Here is a 19,488-nt window from a genome sequence, read left to right as displayed (position 1 = left end):
CCCACATAACTGAAATCAAGTAATAAGAAAATAATAGTGAAACCTTGAACAGAAATCCGGAAGCCACTTGGATTTAAAACTTGGACGGTCAGTTTGGGCATTTTAATTTCATGTTGAGAATTTCCAATTTGCAAAAGACATAAAATAACTAGAATAGAATAACGTGCTAAAGTCTTCACGGCCATCTTGATACTGACATCTGAGGGTCTACCACGAATATTTGACAGTATATAACGTCATCGATAAAATTTATTCAACATTTGATGATGTTGGCACTCAAATCTGATAGGAATTTTATTGATGTTATCGAAAATGTTTTTGATTAGCCATTGGCCTAATAAGTTTTGTGATGACTCTACTAATAAAAGATTTACTGACAAGTTCATCCTTATTACATTTTGTACTACCTCTACACTAAAGTTTTTGTACGCGTTTATCGGTTTTAATCAGTCATGTTACAGTACCACCGAGGATGATAACCTTTGAATGTGACGCGGTAAATGGCGAGTTGTTTATCTAGATTTATTTTTAATTTAGAAAGCCGCATTACACTGAAGAAGTAAAAAAGTTATTCTTTTGAAAATCTTCATTAAAGTTTTTGTTAGCTTTGTAAATCTTATTTGCTTAAGAAGCTTAGTTCTGGTAAATGAATACAAAAAACACTATTTATTGACCAAAAACAAAATTTACAAAACATATTATAATGTAATACAAATCAGTTCTTAAGGCTCAGCTGATGCGGCCTCCAGCTTGTCAATGAAGGCAGCGCTGATTTTCATATTAAAAAAACATAATTCTATTTTTATTTATTGTAACAAATATTAATGACTCATGTTACAAAGCTATAACTTTAACATAATCAACTTGTAGAGCTGGCTGGGTCCATGTCGGTCTCCAGGCAGGCATGTCTGTCCAGAAGTTGTAGCTAGCTTTCCTCTTCTTGTTGCTCCAGGGCTTCGGGTGTCCATCGCCTGTGATGACGTCATCTTTGAACTCCGTGACCCCTCCAACGGCCACGCCAAGCGCTAATTGGAACTGAAAGTCAACATAGTGTTATTGTTTTTAAAATTTTTTATTCCTCCAGATTTTACAGCCAGCAAGCAATTATTGGTGAAATAGTCATTAACAAAAATACTTACATGGTCATCAAAAGGTGCCATTCTATTACCAAAAGACAGGAATGTGCGTGGAATGTCGCAGTAACGGTTGAAGCGGCCGCTGAGACCGCTGGCCGTCGGCTCCACGCGCAGCCACTCCTCGCCGTCCACACTAAACGTCATTTTATCTAAAAATAGAAAATGTGTTTCAGTATATATTGGAAAAATAAACAAAGGCAGAAATTCTCCGAAATCATATGAACAATAAGAAAAATTACCTGGTTCCCACCTTACTGAGTAAACATGAAAATTGCTAGACCATTGAGGTCCGTTAAATAGCTCCTTTCGTCCTAATAGAACTTGTCTACATGCCAAGTTCATTATTGGACCTCCATATAGTATCTGGAATATTAAAAATGCCCAATTTATAACTACATCAACGATTTCAAATTTATTACAATATATTATTCATTCGTTTGATATCTTTCGTATTTCAAAACTCACCTTATTTCCATATTCATCAGGTCCGAGTCTGAGATCACTGTTGCCTAGTGCTGCTGCAATTTTAATTACACCCGATGCGTATTTAGGGGTGCCGTACTTTTTAAGTAAAGATTCCAGTAGAATTTCTAAAAGTAAAAATCAGAAGCCAGTAAGTTTCATTTTTAAAGCAGCTGCAGGGTAAACTGAACATAAAGTAAGTGAAACAGTACTTTATCTAATAGTCAAACAAAGTTGCGATGAAGCAAAAGACATTTTGATATGGCCAAGTGACGAAGCATCTTGTTGTTTATTTAGAGAAACAAAAAAAGGATCGAATTACCAGGGTAGATCCAGTCTCCTTTCGGCAGTTTCGCTCTGATTTCAACAATGCCGTATGTGAACGCAAAGGATTTGCTTGTGAGGCGACCGCTCACCACCGGCGGCAGTATACTAGCGCCCATCGCAATCGCGCTGCACGACTCTGCTGTCCTCGTACATCTACCAAATAAAATAAATTTAACAGTGGTAGATCCCGGTTTAACAACTTCGCACAAATGGATTGGCTTGTCCGTTGTAATACCACCACAGAGAAGCATGAAATGGGAGCAATTCTGCATTTCGAATGGGAACAAATTTGGTTTCCTTTCCACCCCTTTCTTAAGAGGAAAGGATAGGAAGGAAACGTGGATTTAACGACTGAATAGACGCATAAGGAAGGAAAACATCCCGTTTATTTGAGTGTCCTCTTCCGTCGATTTACTTTTAATCGTGGCGCATCTGTAATTGTGGATGTTTATGAGCAGCGATCGCTTCACTATTACGGTGAACTCAGGTGGCCACTTTCTCGTTTGCTACTTGTTTATAATATATAAAAAAGAATTAAACATCTAAGATTTTTGACTTTTAAATTCACGCCATACTAACTGTATAAAGTACTAACCCGCTGAATAGATTGAGTGATCCAGTATACAATGACTCTTGGCTGAAGCCATTTTGTTCCTCCTGCAATTTCGGCTCAATGCTCAAGAATCCATTCTCTACGGTGACTGTTTGGGCATTCGGCGGCCGTTGATACGACACGAAAGGATACTCCTGAAAAATGTACGCATCCAATGATTAAATCGATCTTATTGAGATTGCTAAATAGCGCACCATTCTTCTAATTTGTACGGGGCATAAACACCAGTTATACTAACAGGCTGATCGGGTATGTATTGCTCGATCTGCCATAAGTCCTCACGTAGGCTGTTAAAATTGTCCTCGAATATCGTCTGGCCAGCGCACGCGGTGCCGACGCGCAGTCGTGTCACAGTTGGCCGACATTCCGTGGGTCTTGACGTACTTGGTTGACTGTCCGGGCTTACTAATTCTATAAAAGAATACAAAATCTAATATCTTAGCAATAGAACAACTTGAAATACTTTGTGTTTCTCATTAAGAATTACTGGAATTAAAGATTTTATAAGTAGTACATATTTCTGATGGCAAATAATGGACTATCGCAGAGACATAAGGAGTCCTAGATGGATGGAGATCTATGGTTCTTTAAGTTTTAGCGAATTACAAGACATATCATACTAATATTATAAATGCAAAACTTTAGATGGATGGATGTCTGTTAGAATTTGTAGCCTAAACGGACATGTTATGCGACGAAATGATGGGGACATAAACCAGAAAGTGTTGAGATTGAATGTGGATGGCTACAAAGGAAGAGGAAGACCGAAGAAAGTATGGATGGATTGTGTGAAAGAAGATATGCTTAAGAAAGGAGTGGATTCAGATATGACGGCTGATAGAGATGTATGGAAGAGCAGCACATACTGTGCCGACCCTCCATAAGGGGTAAGGGCAAGTGGATGATGATGATGAAACGGCTGAACGGATTTCGATGAAATTTATTATAGATGAAAAGGATAGCCTGGAAGAACACATAGTCTACTTACTTTTCTATTTTTTGATTCCACGTGGACGGAGTCGCAGGAGAAAGCTAGTAAATAATAAAAACAGCAAACATACCTGATACAGTAAAACTGACTTTATCTTTTACGTATCCTGCTCGATCGTAAACAACGAACACATAGTAATTGATGACGTCACCGACTTTAAGTTCCAAGTGGAGATCTTCATACATCCACTTTCCGTCCTTCGGTGATGTCACTTCAGCAGAAATTTCACCAACATCGTTCTGACTTATAGGTTTGTTTATTTTTCCGTTGAAAGCGAATAAACTTAATTTTGTATTATCTGGAAATAAAAGAATATAATGCTTTTTAAAAACAAATTGAGTTCACTTGTTGCTATATAATGGGACATATTAAAACTTATGATTACATTTTAAAGACTTCAATGTTGATGATCAAGGACCTTTTCGTTAAAAAATTAAGGGTCTGTCCCACCACTGGCTGATAGATGCTCAGATAGCTTAAAAATGACGTCACTGTCAGATAAGGAAACAAAATCCGATGTTTCCATCACATATTTTACATATTGGATTGTTATCAGACAATTTACAATTTGGTGGGACAGGCCCTTAGAATGTTTTTTGTAAAGTGTATTTGAATTTGAATCTTAACCTGTTGGTGACAATGAATACATGTATCGAGGTCAGAATTAAGGGATATTTTGACTCTGCTACTCCTATCTGGCAATCTTTGAACATTAACATCATTAGCTGCACATTAAGTGGAGAAAAAATGCTATTGTCACATAAAAGTTGTTGCCAATGTCTTTGTCAAGACCTGGAGAATATCTTTACTTACGTTTTATTAAGATTTACTTTGTTGTTTTTAATTCACAATTTGGTTTCCTATAGCATATTTGTGCATATACACTTAGACGATAATTCTTTGTAACTAATGTAAATTTGTTACTTATTAGCTAAATAATTGTAAATAATATCGGTATGGTTCCAATATTTTCAAGCAATTTCAGATGCTAGTAGTCTCTTTTGTTACATTTTCCTTCTAATAACATGTTTTCATTAAAACCAATAGATACTAAAATTGGAAATAAATACCTGGTATAAATATTCGTACTCCTTTTGGATTTAATGCTTGTATCGTAACTTCGGGGATATTGTATTCGTTTTGTGAACAGACGATTTGTGCCATACATAATAACACAATAACGGAACGTGTTGCCGCCGCGACGGCCATCTTGCTACTGCTTACGTCTCATGTGTGATGACCATACCGACTTTGTGATGGAACTGATATAACTCGGCAGATTCAAACCCATCGCTCGAGTTTTAAACATTTATTTAGCAAGCGGATGCTAGAGCATCCGCTTGCTAAATGCGAATATATTTCGGCCACATCGTCGCTGTAAGGTGGTCAGGGCTGGTTTATTCATAAAAAAAATTTTTTTTTAAATTGAGTAACAGTTATGATATTTGAAGTTGTTGTTTTCTTTTTAAATCTTTTGGTGAATGAACTAGTATGTATACCAAAAAACTTGTAAAGTTTATAACATAAGTTTACGTAGAAAAAACAGGGAGAGTTTTAGTAGTGGGTTTTGACCTGTCGTGTTATAAAAGCAAAGCTAGATAACCTCAAGTTATTCTTGCAATAAATGACGCAGTATCGGGGATTTCTTTTTTTGAGTTCCATGATATTTTATAACATCAAATCTGAGTATTGTAACTGGTTTTTATATTTTTGCAGAATTATTACATTTAATTAAGCTATCAGTTTATTTTTTGTAATAAATTAAATTCTTCGATTTTATTGTTTTTAGTCGTTGGGCGCCAATTCTCCCATTTCTTGTACTCTCTACTTCTTACCTACCCAATATATCCAATAACCCAAGCTTAACAGTTTTTTTTTTATTTTATTGGACAAAATAATAAGCGGTACGGAAACCCACAGGATTTATGTGTAACCACTGGTCGCGTAGTTTATAACATATAAAAAGTAATAAAGAAACAGACTATTTTACTCGTGAAAGAATTTGAAAAAAAATGTTAAAAACCAACATTTATACTTGCTATTCAAGAAAACAATATCAGCTAAATTGCAAATTTTATACAAAGAAATTAATCCGGTGATTACCCTAAGTAAAGGTGTAATTAACAACTTACCGTGAATATTTACACAAATATCAATATTTTATCCCTGTTTGCTATCGGTCGTAGGCATTTATGATGTGCAACATAGATAAAGAAGCAACTTCAAACACAGAACAAGTTTTGTCTTAATCTTATGGATTATTCCCAACCGTCACCCCGCACTGTCCCTACGTGAAGACAGATGAGAATAAAAAGTTTCATCCGTCCCACCGTTTGCGACGTGAGGACGGTTGTAGCTTGTTTCATTTTATAACGTATCCATCTGTTTTATTGGTGCTAGTGGGAATTGAAGGTGGGACAGATGAAACTTTTTATTCTACGGGGTGACGGTTGGGAATAAACGAATCCTAGAATCTTAGAATAAATCCAAGGATCGATCCATTTTATAAATTCAAACGGTATAATGGGTAAAGATTCTATTGGGTCGATCAATAGGTCTATGAACGGGTAACGCCCGTCTTAAACATTATTTACTTTATAAAATCTGTTTTTAATAGAATTTTATCTTCTAAAAACATCATCCAGACATGCGGAACGTAATCAAAAACATTTTCATATCTATATTAATATTATAAAGAGGAAAAGATTTGTATTTTTGTATGCATTGAAATAACTCAAAAACTGGGCCGATTTTTAAATTTCTTTCACCATAAGAAAGGTAATTTATCTGTGTAACATAGACTGTTTTTAATTATTTTTTAACTACACTGGGACGCATTCGCGAGCAATAGCTAGTGAAATTATAATCTTAGTAACGAGTATCTACAAAATCGAACTTCATTGACTTGGGTATTACTGAAACCGTTTGGGAATTCACAACTGTTACATAATAATTTTTAAACTATTGAAATAACGACTTTGTAAGTCATCGCATTGGGTTATCGCGCATTGCTCCACTCCTTGTTTTTGCAGGCCGTATCGTAATTTAATATTTTTACACTCCTCATTTGGGATCGCGTCGTTTATGTTAGTGCTTGGTGGGCGCATAGTGGACCAATGCGCGATAACCTTTATACTGTTTTCTGACAGAGTTTAGAAAATACAGTTGCCAATTAAAAATGCCATGACACTCAGGGGAATTATATGTGTCTTATTAAAATCAGTACTGATAGGCCATAGATTATGATGGACTGAACTAGAATAAGTCCATTAGAGACCAATCAACGATACTACATCAAGTAACAAATCTAAACTATGATAAATCTTAAATAAACCTTTACTTTTCTCAGTGTTGCAGTTAGACATTAATAATGTGATAATAATTATATACTTATTCCAGTAAATAGACGTTTACATAACAATCACCTTAAGTTATCTACTTTTGACCTTTTGTAACTTTAGTTTTATATATTCGCTAAATACAATGTGATTTTATTAAACTTAAGTAGGGATAAATCGTCTCTTTGATTTTTACAGGGCCATTACTTATTTTTTAACTGATTTTCTTGGTACATAAATGATTCTTTTCTATCTCTTTGTGTGTACATCTTAGTATTACATAGCTATCTTCGTTTCGAATTTACCTTTAGGCAACAAAGTAAAGAATAAAACAGAAACACAATTTTGTTAATAAAAATTTATTTTTCTTCGTCTAATAAATCTTGTAATTGATTGATTTTTAAATGACTCGAAAGACCTCAGCTCCGTTCAAGAATCTAGAAAAAGAGATCATAAATTGCATAATCATACTAACACTATAAATGACGATATGACGGCTGATAGAGATGTATAGAAGAGCAGCACATACTGTGCCGACCCTCTATAAGGGATAAGGGCAAGTTGATGATGATGATGATGACCAATATAAATGTGAAAGTATAGATGGATGGATGTTTGTTAGTATGATGTAGTTTGTAGTCTAAAATGCTGAACAGATCTCGATGAAATTTGGTATAGATGTAGAGGATAGTCTGGAAGAACACACGCTTCTCACTTTAGTTTTTAGTTTATTCCACGCGGACGGAGTCGCAGGTAAAAGCTAGTTTGTTACATGAATATTAAAAAATAATGATGGGATTACAAAAACATTTTTATAACGAAAGATGTTTAGGTTATAAAGAAAACAATTCGTAAACATCCACGACCATACAAGGTTAACACACTAGCAGTCAAATCAAAAACGTTCTACAAACTCCTACATTTGTACTACCGATTAGCATATTAAAGGGTAAATATCTAAATACCTTTTACAGTGCAAAAACTCTAACATAATCCACTTTAAGAGTATTAAATTCAGAGTTCCACGTGTGCAGCCATTGGTCGCGGCAGTTCCAGAACTTCAGCATTGCTTTTGGCGATCCGTTAGTCCAGGGTTTGCTGGGAGAGTCTGGAAACTCACGGATGCCACCAACGCTAAGACCAAGCGAGATGTAGAACTAAAAGAAAACATTTTTAAGTCACATCTTGATGGAAAAGACCTGGGAAGAGATGGATTGCGTGAAAGATGACATGATCAAGAAGGGAGTGATGACTGAGATGACGGATGATAGAGTTATTTGCAGGACAAAAACCTGTTGATCCCTACGGGCGTAGAATAAGGAGGAAGATGATCTAACTTGAAAAAAGTCTTTATTTGCAAATCCTGGATACAAGTTCCGGAGTGTATTTAGTTTTTAGATTTTCAAATTTCACATGTAATTCGTAGTTCTTATAATGAAGAACATTGTGATGCAACCTGCAATTGGCGGAGAAATTCAAAGATATGTATGAAGTCAACCTGCTGTGTAGTGTGGTTGACGAGGGCCTAGTCACCCCTCACTTGGGGTAGGCTCTGCGCCCCTCGATGAGGACGTACAGTGTTCTTTGGTCATGTCACTAATAAGAACGATTTTACAATATTTTCTTTCTAAATGGAGATTTCTATCCTTACCAGTTCATCAAATGGAGCCATAACAGTACCCTTCTTCCATTGCGGCGCTGCTGTTACATTGTTATTTTGTCCCTCTTCATAAAATCCTTCCCCTGGTGTCACTTCTCCGTACTGTTCTCCGTCCACGAGAAGAGAAATTCCATCTAGAGATAAAAATTAATTAGTATACGAGCATTTAAATCAAAACTATGTTTTGCACCCTGAAACCTTTACGTTTAATTCAATCAACTAAGACAATACAATACCGTTAAGCTTTGAATTAAGTTAAATAAAATAAATTACTTTGCCAATAAATTTTATATTGTTTATTGCTATACATATACCTGTAACAGCTTTAATAGATAAGCACATTACATTTTTAGACTACAAGGTGGTAAACGAACAAGTAGCCACCTGAATAACGACCGTCGACAGCATCCAATAGACATCCGCAATTGCAAATGCCTACTCTTAATCGACGAAGGAAACGCACATAAACAGGATATTTCCCCTATCTATGGATCTCCACCGCCAAATCCACTTTCCCTTCCCAACCTTCTCTTAGAAAAGGGTCGAAAGGTAAAGGGACTAAAATCAGTTGTAAAACCCTTACCTGGTCGCCATATCATAGTGAAGTTATGGAAGTCTCTGGCCCAGTAGTCACTATTGATCTTCTCTTTCAGATGTGCTGATCTGCATAATTGTTCAACATTTACATTGAGAAACCCTTTCTATTTAATTTTAATAAAAGTATAGTTAATTGATTTCAAAGATACGTACCTATATGGATCAGATTCACACATAATAGGGCCACCGTACAATATCTTGGAGGATTCAAGATTACCCTTAACTGTGGCAATTCGTAACAAGCCAGACGCGTAGTTAGTAAGTCCGTAGACTTTGTCACGTGGCTCCAGTTGTATCTCTAGAAAACGTTAAATAAATAGCAAACAGAACCAGGAGCCAATTATACGTTCGGATTGTCTAACAATCGTCTTATTCTTGGATTACCTTACGTTGTAATGGTTGCTTGTGGAATAATATTCTTAGTGGAAATAAAAATGATGTCATTATTACTTTGAAATATTTACAGAGAACCTTGAAATTCGAAATAAATGTCTAATGGTGGGTTTCTGGAGTTTCCATTTGTTTATTCATTGCTTAGTGACTCATTGGTGGTAGGTTAAACTAAATTTCAAAGGGATAACTCCAGTTACAGAGTTTGGAAACGCAATTCAACAATTTATCGAATCAAAAACACTGACGAATGATTAAACGTAGCTGGGAAACTGGTCATAAATCAAGAACAAAATTAAGAATCTATCTGTATTACGCCTGTTATTAACATTTCTATTTTAAAGTTGTACCAACCAGGTATGAGCCAATGTCCAAACGGCATTCTTGCACGAACTTCGATTTTGCCGTATTTGAAGTTGAATCTACTCTTAGTAGTTATCTTTGCTGTGACGACAGGCGGCAGTATGTGAGGCCCAGATGCTGTGCGTTGACAATCATTGGACCCTAGAACTCCAGTGCATCTACAGATAAAGTGAAAAACTCCCTTAAAATCTACAATCTATCCACATTCGCGAAGCTACCGGCTTTAAAAAAAACAGTGAATTAAAAAAAATCTTACTAATATTATAAAAGGAAAAGTTTGGATAGGAGGATGAATATTTGTTAGAGTTTGTAGCCTAAACTGGTGAACGGATCACGATAAAATTTGGCATAGATGTAATGTAGAGGAATACAAAAGCTATATTCTTTTGTTTTTTAATTCCACGCGAACTAAGTCACGGACTAAAGCTAGTAAGGCTATAAAGGACTACTTATTTTAGATTCGATCATAAAAACATGGTCTACCTAGCTGTAAGATCCAGTGTTTGTCTGACAAAGTCTTCACCGTATTTAGATTCCAACGTGACTGGTGTAATTAGAAGGTGTCCATCTTTAACGCGAACATTATCTTCAGACATATAAACGTTGAAAGGGTAGTCCTGAAATATGAAAATTATAGTAAATATCAAAATAATTGAAAAGCAATAACCAGAACCCTTGCCTTTGACGAAATTATGATAAATATTTGCAGGTTGTCGAATTATCGAATTAATCTCTACTTCTGGTGACTTTCATTATTACCATCATCCAATTAGAAAACAAGAAGTTTTTTTTTCAAGATTCAACTAACGTTCAATTTGTTAATACTTACAGGTTCTCCTGGAAATCTAATTTCATGTTTCCATACTTGTCCTGTTTCGATTTTAGCGTTAAAGTTGTCTTCGAAAAGTAATTGACCTTTACAAACGAAACCTGGCATTGACACCTGTGTTGGGGATAATTCACAAGGTGGCATAGTTGGTGAAGTTGGACGTACAGTAGGGATTGTGTTAGAGTCAGTTGGTACTGGTACTGGCGTTGTCACATCCATTGGGGTACCATTGTCGTTAACAGGAATACCTTCTTCATCCACGAAACCTGCAGATTTTGAGAACATTATTACGTATTGTATAAGTACATGCGGAAATCCGCGGTTTTTTCCCATCAGGATTGCCTAGTTTATTGCAACGAGACAAACTCCGCTTATTCCTAAAAATTATTAATTATATAGCAGTGAATGTGGCCGAAAGGACAATAATAAAAAGTTAACTAGACGAGTATCACTAAAGGATTTTTTTTTATACAGATACATTTATAATCTGCATTGTATCGGTTTTTGTTCCGCGTCTCAAATGTTCAAACTATTATAGCTTTTAAGGTGACTGTAAATTACGGTGTTCTATTATAGTTCTAAATTTGTTAAAAACCTTTACTACTTTTAGGAGTAATATCGGGTTAAAACTGCCGAAAGACCTATCCAAAAATACTACTTTCGTTGTCTTTGAAAAATTAGGTAACAGGTTTTGTATGGGCATCTGAGAAGTTCATAGCAACGTCCAAAGATCTTAGTTAAATTACCTGTGACTGTCCATTCACCATTATCCTGTCTATATCCTAGACCGTTTTTAATCACGTATGTCCAGAAGTATACTTTATCTCCAATTTTCAGCGCTGTTTCTCGATCTCTGAACGTCCATCTTCCGTTTTTCGCCTTCGTTATGTCACGAGACCATTGTCCCGCTTCTAGACCTTCCATCTCCTCATTGAGTTTGCCATGGAAAGCAAATAGACTAAAACCATCGTCTGTAAAATTGTATAAATTTAAATTTACCTGCTTCATAGCGCGCAGATCTTTGACTAAACAATCGCAAAATTCTTTAGTCGCGCTTTGATTCCTAAAATCTCGATAAATACTCGATTTTCAGTTGTGCAACTAAACAGTTGGATTGTGAAAAAAACGACAATCGATAGTGCGATAGTTGAGGTGTGCGCCCGTTCTTAAAAGTCATTGCACATTTCTAAAACAAGCCTGTACTGGTGTTTGAATGTTAAAACATTTTCAAATGTTTTATTTAAAAGGAACCGTTCAAATTTCTATAAGCAACCGTATCTTTTGTCATATAAACGAGTAGCTTCCTTCCTTCAACAAAGATAATGTCAATATTGAATTGTCTCGTTCCAGACAATGTAAATGCTTGATTAAAATCGCTTGGCATTCCATGAAAATGAATCAAGGGACGAATATCTCTGAATATTTAAGGGAAATATTATTTTCACTCTGAGAATTCGTTATTGTTTGAGAATTTATTAAGGTGATTATGTTTTGTTTCTTTTAGAATGGTAATTTGATTGCAAATGTTATTATAAAGGTCCAACAATTGTAATTTCAGAATTAAAAAATTAAATAAAAAAATCTAAATTTCAATCTATCTATACTATTATAATAAAGCGTAAACACACACTTCTTTGTTGCCTAAGATGTGAGCAATAACAACATATTTTTGAATAATTCTTTTTTTAAATAAAAGCCTTACACTTGCGTCATGCTTTAGGCTATATATTTTAACGCCATTAAACTTAGGGGGTAAATATTTTGGATAAAAAGCCTAATGTGGGAAAGAGACCATAAGTTTCTGCTAACATCAAGGAAGCAAGATTGCCATAGTAAGGTAATTGGTATTTTGACATTTAATATTGAGAATTTCACAAATGCAAACAATAAATTTATAATTTCATGCGGGTGAAGCCGCCTGCGAACAGCTAGTAACATTTATAAAAATCTATAAAGAAATTACTACATAATACCGATAAAATAATAATTAAACTAATGTTACACTGTTTTAACATTTTTGCCATACCAGGTGATATTAAAGATGAATAAATCAGATCAAATAAGACTCAAAGTAATTCGTTATGTTTTAACATGTTGACATATGTATCTATTGATGACCTTAGAACTTTAAAACGATCTTGATAGCCCGGAAAATATATATTCAATAGCAATCTAACATATGACGGATTGACCGACGAATCATTTATAGTAATTTAATCGGTGCGACCTTGTCTTTGACCTTTTCAAATTTCGAACGTCCAAAAAACAAAGATGTACAAACCTGGAACGGAAACTCTTAACCCTTTGGGATATATCGCTTCTAGTTTAGCTGGTGGCACTTCATAACAATTTATAACAGTAACAAATAAACACATTAAAAGATTAACTAAATAAGCCATTTTTAAACTGTCCACATTTATGAGGAAAAAAAAAATATTTTGTTTAAAGCTGACCAAGAGTCGCACGTTTATATTGAACACAGTTTAAGAAGCGACTAAAACAAGTTTGTGCCACAGATTATATATTTGCGTACAAAGCGGTGAAAAAAACCAGTACTACAATAAACTAGTCGCACAGTATGCTAAGGTAATTGTATCTCGATGAATGACGAACGCAAAGTCATACAGGAAAACAGAACTTTGTATATCTTGTTAAATACAATTAATTCATTTGTACACGATTTTTGTGCTGCAAGGTACAAATTGATTACGTCATCAATTATAACTCACTAGACAAAGGGGTAGGTAGAGATAACGGATTTTCATTGTCCTGTTTTGTCACACCCTTGTCATCTCCACATAGTTTACAAAAGTGGAGATTTTTATGGGAAAAAATTCTGTGTTCAGGATTTTTCGAGCAAATCAAAAAATTTTTTTTTATTTACTAGTTAGATAACTCTGACTTAGCAATGCTGACGGTAATAGTAAAAAAATATATACCTAAATAACCGAACCTAGCCTTACCTTTGTAAAAAAACGCGACATATTTTTAGGTGTTCTAGAAAATGAATTTGAAAAACAGCAAATTCGTTACGATCATTAAAAAATAAAGATTTTTTTCTTATTATTAATATCTATTATAATAACATCTTGATAGCCTTGAGTCCGGTTCTGCGGAAAAACCAACAAAGTCTTCGACTTCAATATGCTTGATTACGTTTGTTTAGAAAAAAAAAAACATAACAAGCGTCCTTGTCTATACTAATATTATAAAGAGGAAAGGTTTGTAATTTTGTATGTATTGAAATAACTCAAACTGGGTCGATTTTAAAAATTCTTTCACCGTTACAAAGGATATTTATCTGTAAGTAACAAAGGCTATATATTTTTTTTTAATTTAACGCAGACGAAGTCTATCATATTATAAATATGAAAGTTTAGATGGATGGATGGATGTTTGTTAGCGTTTGTAGCCTAAGTGGCAGAACGGATTTCGGTGCAAATGGCATAGATGTAGAGGATAGTATGGAAGAACACATAGGCTACTTACTTTTGTTTTTTTTTTAAATTCCACGCGAACGGAGTCTCGGGTTAAAACTAGTTGATTATTAATTACTAAACTTCTAGCTTGCTATTCTTTATACAGATTTATTATAATGAATTTTGTAGTTGATAAGCCTCATTTTATTCTAGGTATCTTTTGTATTTGAGTATTAAGTGTTAAATAAACTTTTGAATTATTTACTTTAGTACGTAATTTTATCATCAATTAGTGAGCTTTTGATCGTTTAAATTCCTTGGCGTACTGATATTTCCATCACATATCTTATACGTAGGATTGCTATGTGACATTTTACAAGAATGAAAGTAAGGGGGACAGCCCCTTACTCTCTTAAAATATTAAAACAATATGTTAATTTATTTAAAAAAAAGCTTTAATATTTGCAATAAATATCATAAAAGCAATCAAAAACCGAGATAAAACCTTCGACCTACTTTATTGAGACTTTTAAGACAATATCACAACAAATAAAGGCATTTAAAAAATACGATCAAAGCCATTCATAGGTGATCCCTAAAATGTCTGTAATAATAAAACTTGTACTACAAAGCGTAAACGCGTACATAATCCACACTTAATGTACTCTTAGAAGTCCATGTTGGGATCCACGTGTTGCGAGAGTTCCAGAAATCCAGCGTAGCTTTGTTTGAAGAGTTCTCCCACGGCTTTGTCGGGGAGTCATTAAATTCATTAACACCGCCAACATCCATCCCTATTGATATATAAAACTGAAAATATCAAATAAATTGTTTACTAAATCATTTTCACGTAAACACCCTAATCTACAAAAGATCATTAATTTGTTGACCGACTTCCCAAAAGAAGGAGGTACTCAATTCGTCTGTATGTTTTTTTTAAGTGTTACAGCATAACTCCGCCACTAGTGGACCGATTTTGATAATTCTTTTTTTATCCGAAAGGTAACACTTGCAGGTGGGTCCCATTTTTTTGTTTGATTCTTGAATTCAAAGACTACGACGTAGTTAAATAGTTCAAAATCTAAACTTTCGCATTTATATTAATAAAATTGAACAAATATATCTTACCATTTCATCCAGTGGAGCCATACTACCTCCATTATACAGTTTTGTTGAAAGAGCTTCAGCCGTTATTCTTCCATAATTTTCTCCATCAACATACAAAAGAATGTTATCTGCAAAGTTTGTGCTTTTAACTATTTTGAGGAGTAAATTTCTACATATTGAACATTGGCTCGTGCGTCGGTGGCTCAGGTAAGCACTTGACTTGTAATCTATACGTCCTGAGTTCGAATCCTGCTATGTACCAATGTTCAATTTTCTAATTTTATATATACATAATTTATCCTATTTTCTTATGGTGAAAGAAAACGTGATGCCTGCATATATCGGCGAAGAAATTCAAAGATATGTAAGTCAACCCACAGTTCAGTGTAGTCGACTATGGCCTAGTCACCCCTAAGAGTGTAGGCTTGGAGCTCTTCAGTGGGGATGTATAGGTGTTGATGATGAAGACAAGTAAGTAAATTATTCTTGTTGCTTAACTAAAATAAAAACTACAGTTATTTATACTGTTTAGAACTGAATATCCTTTTCTTATTAACCTACCTGGAGTCCATACCAATGTATAATTATGAAAATATTTGCTCCATTGTTGGTTACTTTGTTTTTGTCGTAAATATTCACTTCTGCAAACAAAATATCAATCTCTTCGTTACATTTTATATCATACTTCATACTAATATTATAAATGCGAAAGTTTAGATGGATGGATGGATGTTTGTTAGAGTTTGTAGCCTAAACGGTTGAACGGATTTCGATGAAATTTGGTATAGATGTAGGGGATAGTCTGGAAGAACACAAAGGCTTGCGTTTGTTTTTTTTTTTTAATTTCACACGGATGGAATCGCGGACGAAACCTAGTCTTTAATTAATGTATCCACAGTAAGAATATGATAAAATATTTATTTCATATCTAAAACATTTTATCCGAAGTAACATCTCTTTTACTTAGAACGAATATTTTTATATACACATATTACATTTATAAAATTATCGCTGAAATATCTCAAGGATCTTTCATCAGTTACCTCAATGGCTCGGATTTGGTAACGATGGGACCTCCGTACAGTTTCCTAGACATCTCCAAGTTGCCCTTCACGCAAGCGACACGCATCAAACCTGACTCGTAGTCCATCGACCCGTAAATGTTGTCACGTGGCTCCAGTTGTATCACTTCATGACAAAATATACATTTACATATCTACAGATAGCGTGTTCTACACAATTCCTCAATCTAGAAGTTTGAGACAATCCAATAGATTGGAATGAGAACGGGAAAATTATACAAGCGAGAATTTCTTGTATTAACTATATATGTTTATATATTTTTTGTATAGTAAAAGAATCCGGTTTAATGGTAAACCGACCGCTGCCCATAGACATCCGCAATTGCAGATTCGTTGCCTACCCTTAATTGACGGAGGTGACTCATATAAAAAGAATATTTCCCATTCTTATACGTCACGTCCACCACCGAATCCAGTTTCCCTTCTCAACCTTTCCTTATAAGAAAAGGGTGGGAAGGGAAAGGGATAAAATAAAATGCTCAAAGTCAACAGATGAAATGCAGAATTGCTTCCACTTCACGCATGTCTTCTGTTTAGTCGTGGTATTGGGGGCGAGCCATTCGTACTAAGATGTTAAAGCAGGCTCTACCACTAGTAAAACTAATTAAATGGACCATTCATTACACAGATTGATCTGATAATACAATACAATAATTAATTAAATAATACTAACGAGGTATCAGCCAATCTCCTAACGGCATTTTAGCTCTAACTTCTATCCTTCCATATTTAAAACTAAAAGACCTTTTAGTTGTTATCTTAGCAGTGATAATTGGCGGCAGAATTTGAGGTCCAAATGCTTCGAAATTACATTCTTCATACGTTGTTCCAGTACAACTGTGGATAATGACAATAATTTAGTTAGTAATATCACTAGTAACATCTTCAATATGTGTAAAAACGTATAGGAATAAATACGTAACTTTTTGTATAATAAAGGGGGCAAACGAGGGGCGAGAACACCGAGGTGGTCAACGCCCAGACATCCGCAACACAAGAGGAACTACGGCGTTGCCGGCCTTAAGTGATTTATCGGCAGCCATTTCAATACAATGTAAATTTTATAATTCTTACCTATGACTTAAGGACAGGGAGCTTCTAAGAAAATCATTACCGTACTTTGAAGTCAGGGTTTTTGGACTAATCAAAAGTTTACCATCTCTCACTTCAGCCGTATCTTCGTATAAATTGAATGGATAATCCTGAAAATTTTAAAAAGAATTAGTAGCCCGTAACGTCTGTTTATGAATCATCATCATCTTCTGCACCATCGCATCATCGTCGGCGCACCAGGTTTTCGTTCTCCAAATAACACTATCATCCGTCATCTCAGTCATCACTCCTTTCTTGAACGTCTGTTTATGAATAAAACGTGACAACTTTACAAGTTGTGAGCATAGATAGTGTCTCTCAATCGCTTGTTTTGCGCTCTTGCTTGCGACAATAAGTCGATAAAATATTACGACAAAATTTAGGATAGTATTGACCTACAAGGATCTTATGGCACTTTATTTAAGTGACAAAGGGCGCCTGTTAGGTTTCAGTTACCAGGAAGCAAAAAATTCATAACTTTTTTCTAAATTCTCCCATGTTGCAAACCAAACCACAATATATACAAGTGAGTTGCAAATTATGAACAGAATGCATAGTATTTGTTTACTATATAAATTGTTACATCTTCACAAATTGATACAGTTGGAGGATTTTTCAACCAATAAAAAGGTGACATTGTTAGTCCTTAAATATGTCAATGTCATGAGATCCTTGGAAGTCTATACTCGATTCGATTTTTATTAAGAAAATGTTTTACAAACCGGTTGTAAAGGTATCTTAACTTCTGGTGTCCATATCTGTCCGTCCTGGAGTGTGCTGCTGAAATTGTCTTCGAATAACAGTTGACCTTTGCAGACGAATCCGGGCGCGGATGTTTTAGATGGAGACGGTTGACAGGAACCATAATTGTAGTTAGGCGTTGGCTGTGGCTGTGGCTGTGGTTGTTGATCTAAATCACATGAACCAAAAATAATATTAATAAACATCCCACAATACAAAAACATGAGACAATAGGTAAATAAACCGTATGGTGATCCCGTTTTGATATCTGTTAGTCTACCATAAAGAGGCCCATAGTAGAATACTGAAGAAACTAGCGTAAAGTATAAGTAACAAGGGAATTCAGATATAAGGGCTTAAGATGTCTGCAAGAGTTCTTACTTTGTCGTCTCGGTAGGGAAAGTCCTGTACTTTGATAGTAACAATTAAATTTAAATACAAGGAATAAATGAGTTATTAAATCTGAATCTTACTAATAATAAAAATGCGGAAGTTTAGATGGATGGATGTTAGAGTTTTTAACCTAAACTGTTGAACGGAACTCCATGAAATTTAGCATAAATGTAGAGGACAGTCTGAACACATAGGCTACTTTTTTATTACACACGGACAGAGTCGCGGGTGAAAGCTAGTATAATATAGTGCTTTTGCTTGGTTTTTTAGTCTCACCACTTCTAGGTACATTGTTAGGGAAAGGTGACATGATCAAGAAGTGATGACTGAGATGACGTATGATAGAGTTATGTAGAGACAAAAATCTGTTGCACCGACCCTACGGGACTAGGATAACGACGAAGATGATGGTTATTATATAGAATTTGTATAATACAAAACATACCTCCAGACGGTATAAATGTATTAATTATGCTCTCGACCAATGTTGGTGACTCAGGTTCTAAAAATACAGAAGTAAATTTAGTTAAATGTCACTATTTTTAAGTCCAAAATTAATAATAACTACTATATTTAAAAACGAACTTCGATAGGGCTTTGGATCACCCGTTATGCCATTTTGACAGCGCGTAATTATTAAAACTATTCCTATAATGTGCCCGTCTATGTCAGCTACCCTTCAGTGAAAGTCCGGTCGAAATCGGTCAAAATTTCGAACATTACCCGGAACAAACGCGGCTTGCGGACAGACAGACAAAATTTTTTAAAATCGATTTTCGTTGTCAGCAATGCAGTTATATCATCTTCCCGAAATCTGTAATTTTTCTTTTGACATTACAAACAGACACTCCAATTTTATTATATGTATAGATTTACACATATCATTAAATTTGAATAAGAAAATAATTGTTGTAAGTTTTAAATAGTTTTGCCAGAAAATTATTTAAC

General features: G+C 34.8%; 3 protein-coding genes across 3 annotated transcripts; all 3 read right to left on the bottom strand.

The window, feature by feature from the left end:
• Positions 1–791: 791 nt before the first annotated feature.
• On the bottom strand, positions 792–4,765 carry LOC106101703 (beta-1,3-glucan-binding protein-like). The gene is made up of 9 exons (XM_013281014.1): positions 4,600–4,765; positions 3,600–3,827; positions 2,777–2,949; positions 2,521–2,672; positions 1,921–2,078; positions 1,602–1,726; positions 1,376–1,499; positions 1,140–1,285; positions 792–1,035 (listed from the first exon to the last, which is right to left on the bottom strand). Exons 1-9 carry the CDS (start codon positions 4,736–4,738, stop codon positions 835–837), a joined length of 1,446 nt encoding a protein of 481 aa, XP_013136468.1. The 5' UTR covers positions 4,739–4,765; the 3' UTR covers positions 792–834.
• Positions 4,766–7,210: 2,445 nt separating this feature from the next.
• On the bottom strand, positions 7,211–13,210 carry LOC106101702 (beta-1,3-glucan-binding protein-like). The gene is made up of 10 exons (XM_013281013.1): positions 12,988–13,210; positions 11,453–11,677; positions 10,707–10,972; positions 10,361–10,494; positions 9,869–10,035; positions 9,278–9,422; positions 9,111–9,190; positions 8,519–8,661; positions 7,833–8,024; positions 7,211–7,304 (listed from the first exon to the last, which is right to left on the bottom strand). Exons 1-9 carry the CDS (start codon positions 13,103–13,105, stop codon positions 7,836–7,838), a joined length of 1,467 nt encoding a protein of 488 aa, XP_013136467.1. The 5' UTR covers positions 13,106–13,210; the 3' UTR covers positions 7,211–7,304; positions 7,833–7,835.
• A 1,414-nt stretch (positions 13,211–14,624) lies between these two features.
• On the bottom strand, positions 14,625–19,055 carry LOC106101705 (beta-1,3-glucan-binding protein-like; the record flags this gene model as incomplete). The annotated part of the gene is made up of 8 exons (XM_013281018.1): positions 14,625–14,935; positions 15,254–15,360; positions 15,794–15,873; positions 16,276–16,420; positions 16,988–17,151; positions 17,389–17,516; positions 18,129–18,316; positions 18,986–19,055. Coding segments are annotated over 8 exons (1,068 nt in total), but the record flags the coding sequence as incomplete, so codon positions are not given.
• Between the last annotated feature and the right edge of the window lie 433 nt (positions 19,056–19,488).

Source organism: Papilio polytes, unplaced genomic scaffold, assembly GCF_000836215.1.
Source record: "Papilio polytes unplaced genomic scaffold, Ppol_1.0 DF823958.1, whole genome shotgun sequence".
Lineage (NCBI taxonomy): Eukaryota > Metazoa > Arthropoda > Insecta > Lepidoptera > Papilionidae > Papilio > Papilio polytes.
The sequence above is the reverse complement of the archived record's forward strand: the minus strand, read 5'-3'. Positions and strand labels throughout refer to the sequence as shown.

Bases quoted from the DNA above. Each gene is read 5' to 3' on its own strand.
- LOC106101703 (XM_013281014.1), bottom strand. From the start codon at position 4,738: ATGGCCGTCGCGGCGGCAACACGTTCCGTTATTGTGTTATTATGTATG. The intron at 2,950-3,599 runs GTATGTTTGCTG...ATTCTTTTATAG, and splicing joins AGTCAGTTTTACTGTATCAG to AATTAGTAAGCCCGGACAGT. The intron at 1,286-1,375 runs GTAATTTTTCTT...TTCTATTTTTAG, and splicing joins CTCAGTAAGGTGGGAACCAG to ATAAAATGACGTTTAGTGTG.
- LOC106101702 (XM_013281013.1), bottom strand. From the start codon at position 13,105: ATGGCTTATTTAGTTAATCTTTTAATGTGTTTATTTGTTACTGTTATA. The intron at 11,678-12,987 runs GTTTGTACATCT...ACAATTTTACAG, and splicing joins GTTAAGAGTTTCCGTTCCAG to ACGATGGTTTTAGTCTATTT. The intron at 8,025-8,518 runs GTAAGGATAGAA...GTTTTCTTTTAG, and splicing joins TGGCTCCATTTGATGAACTG to TTCTACATCTCGCTTGGTCT.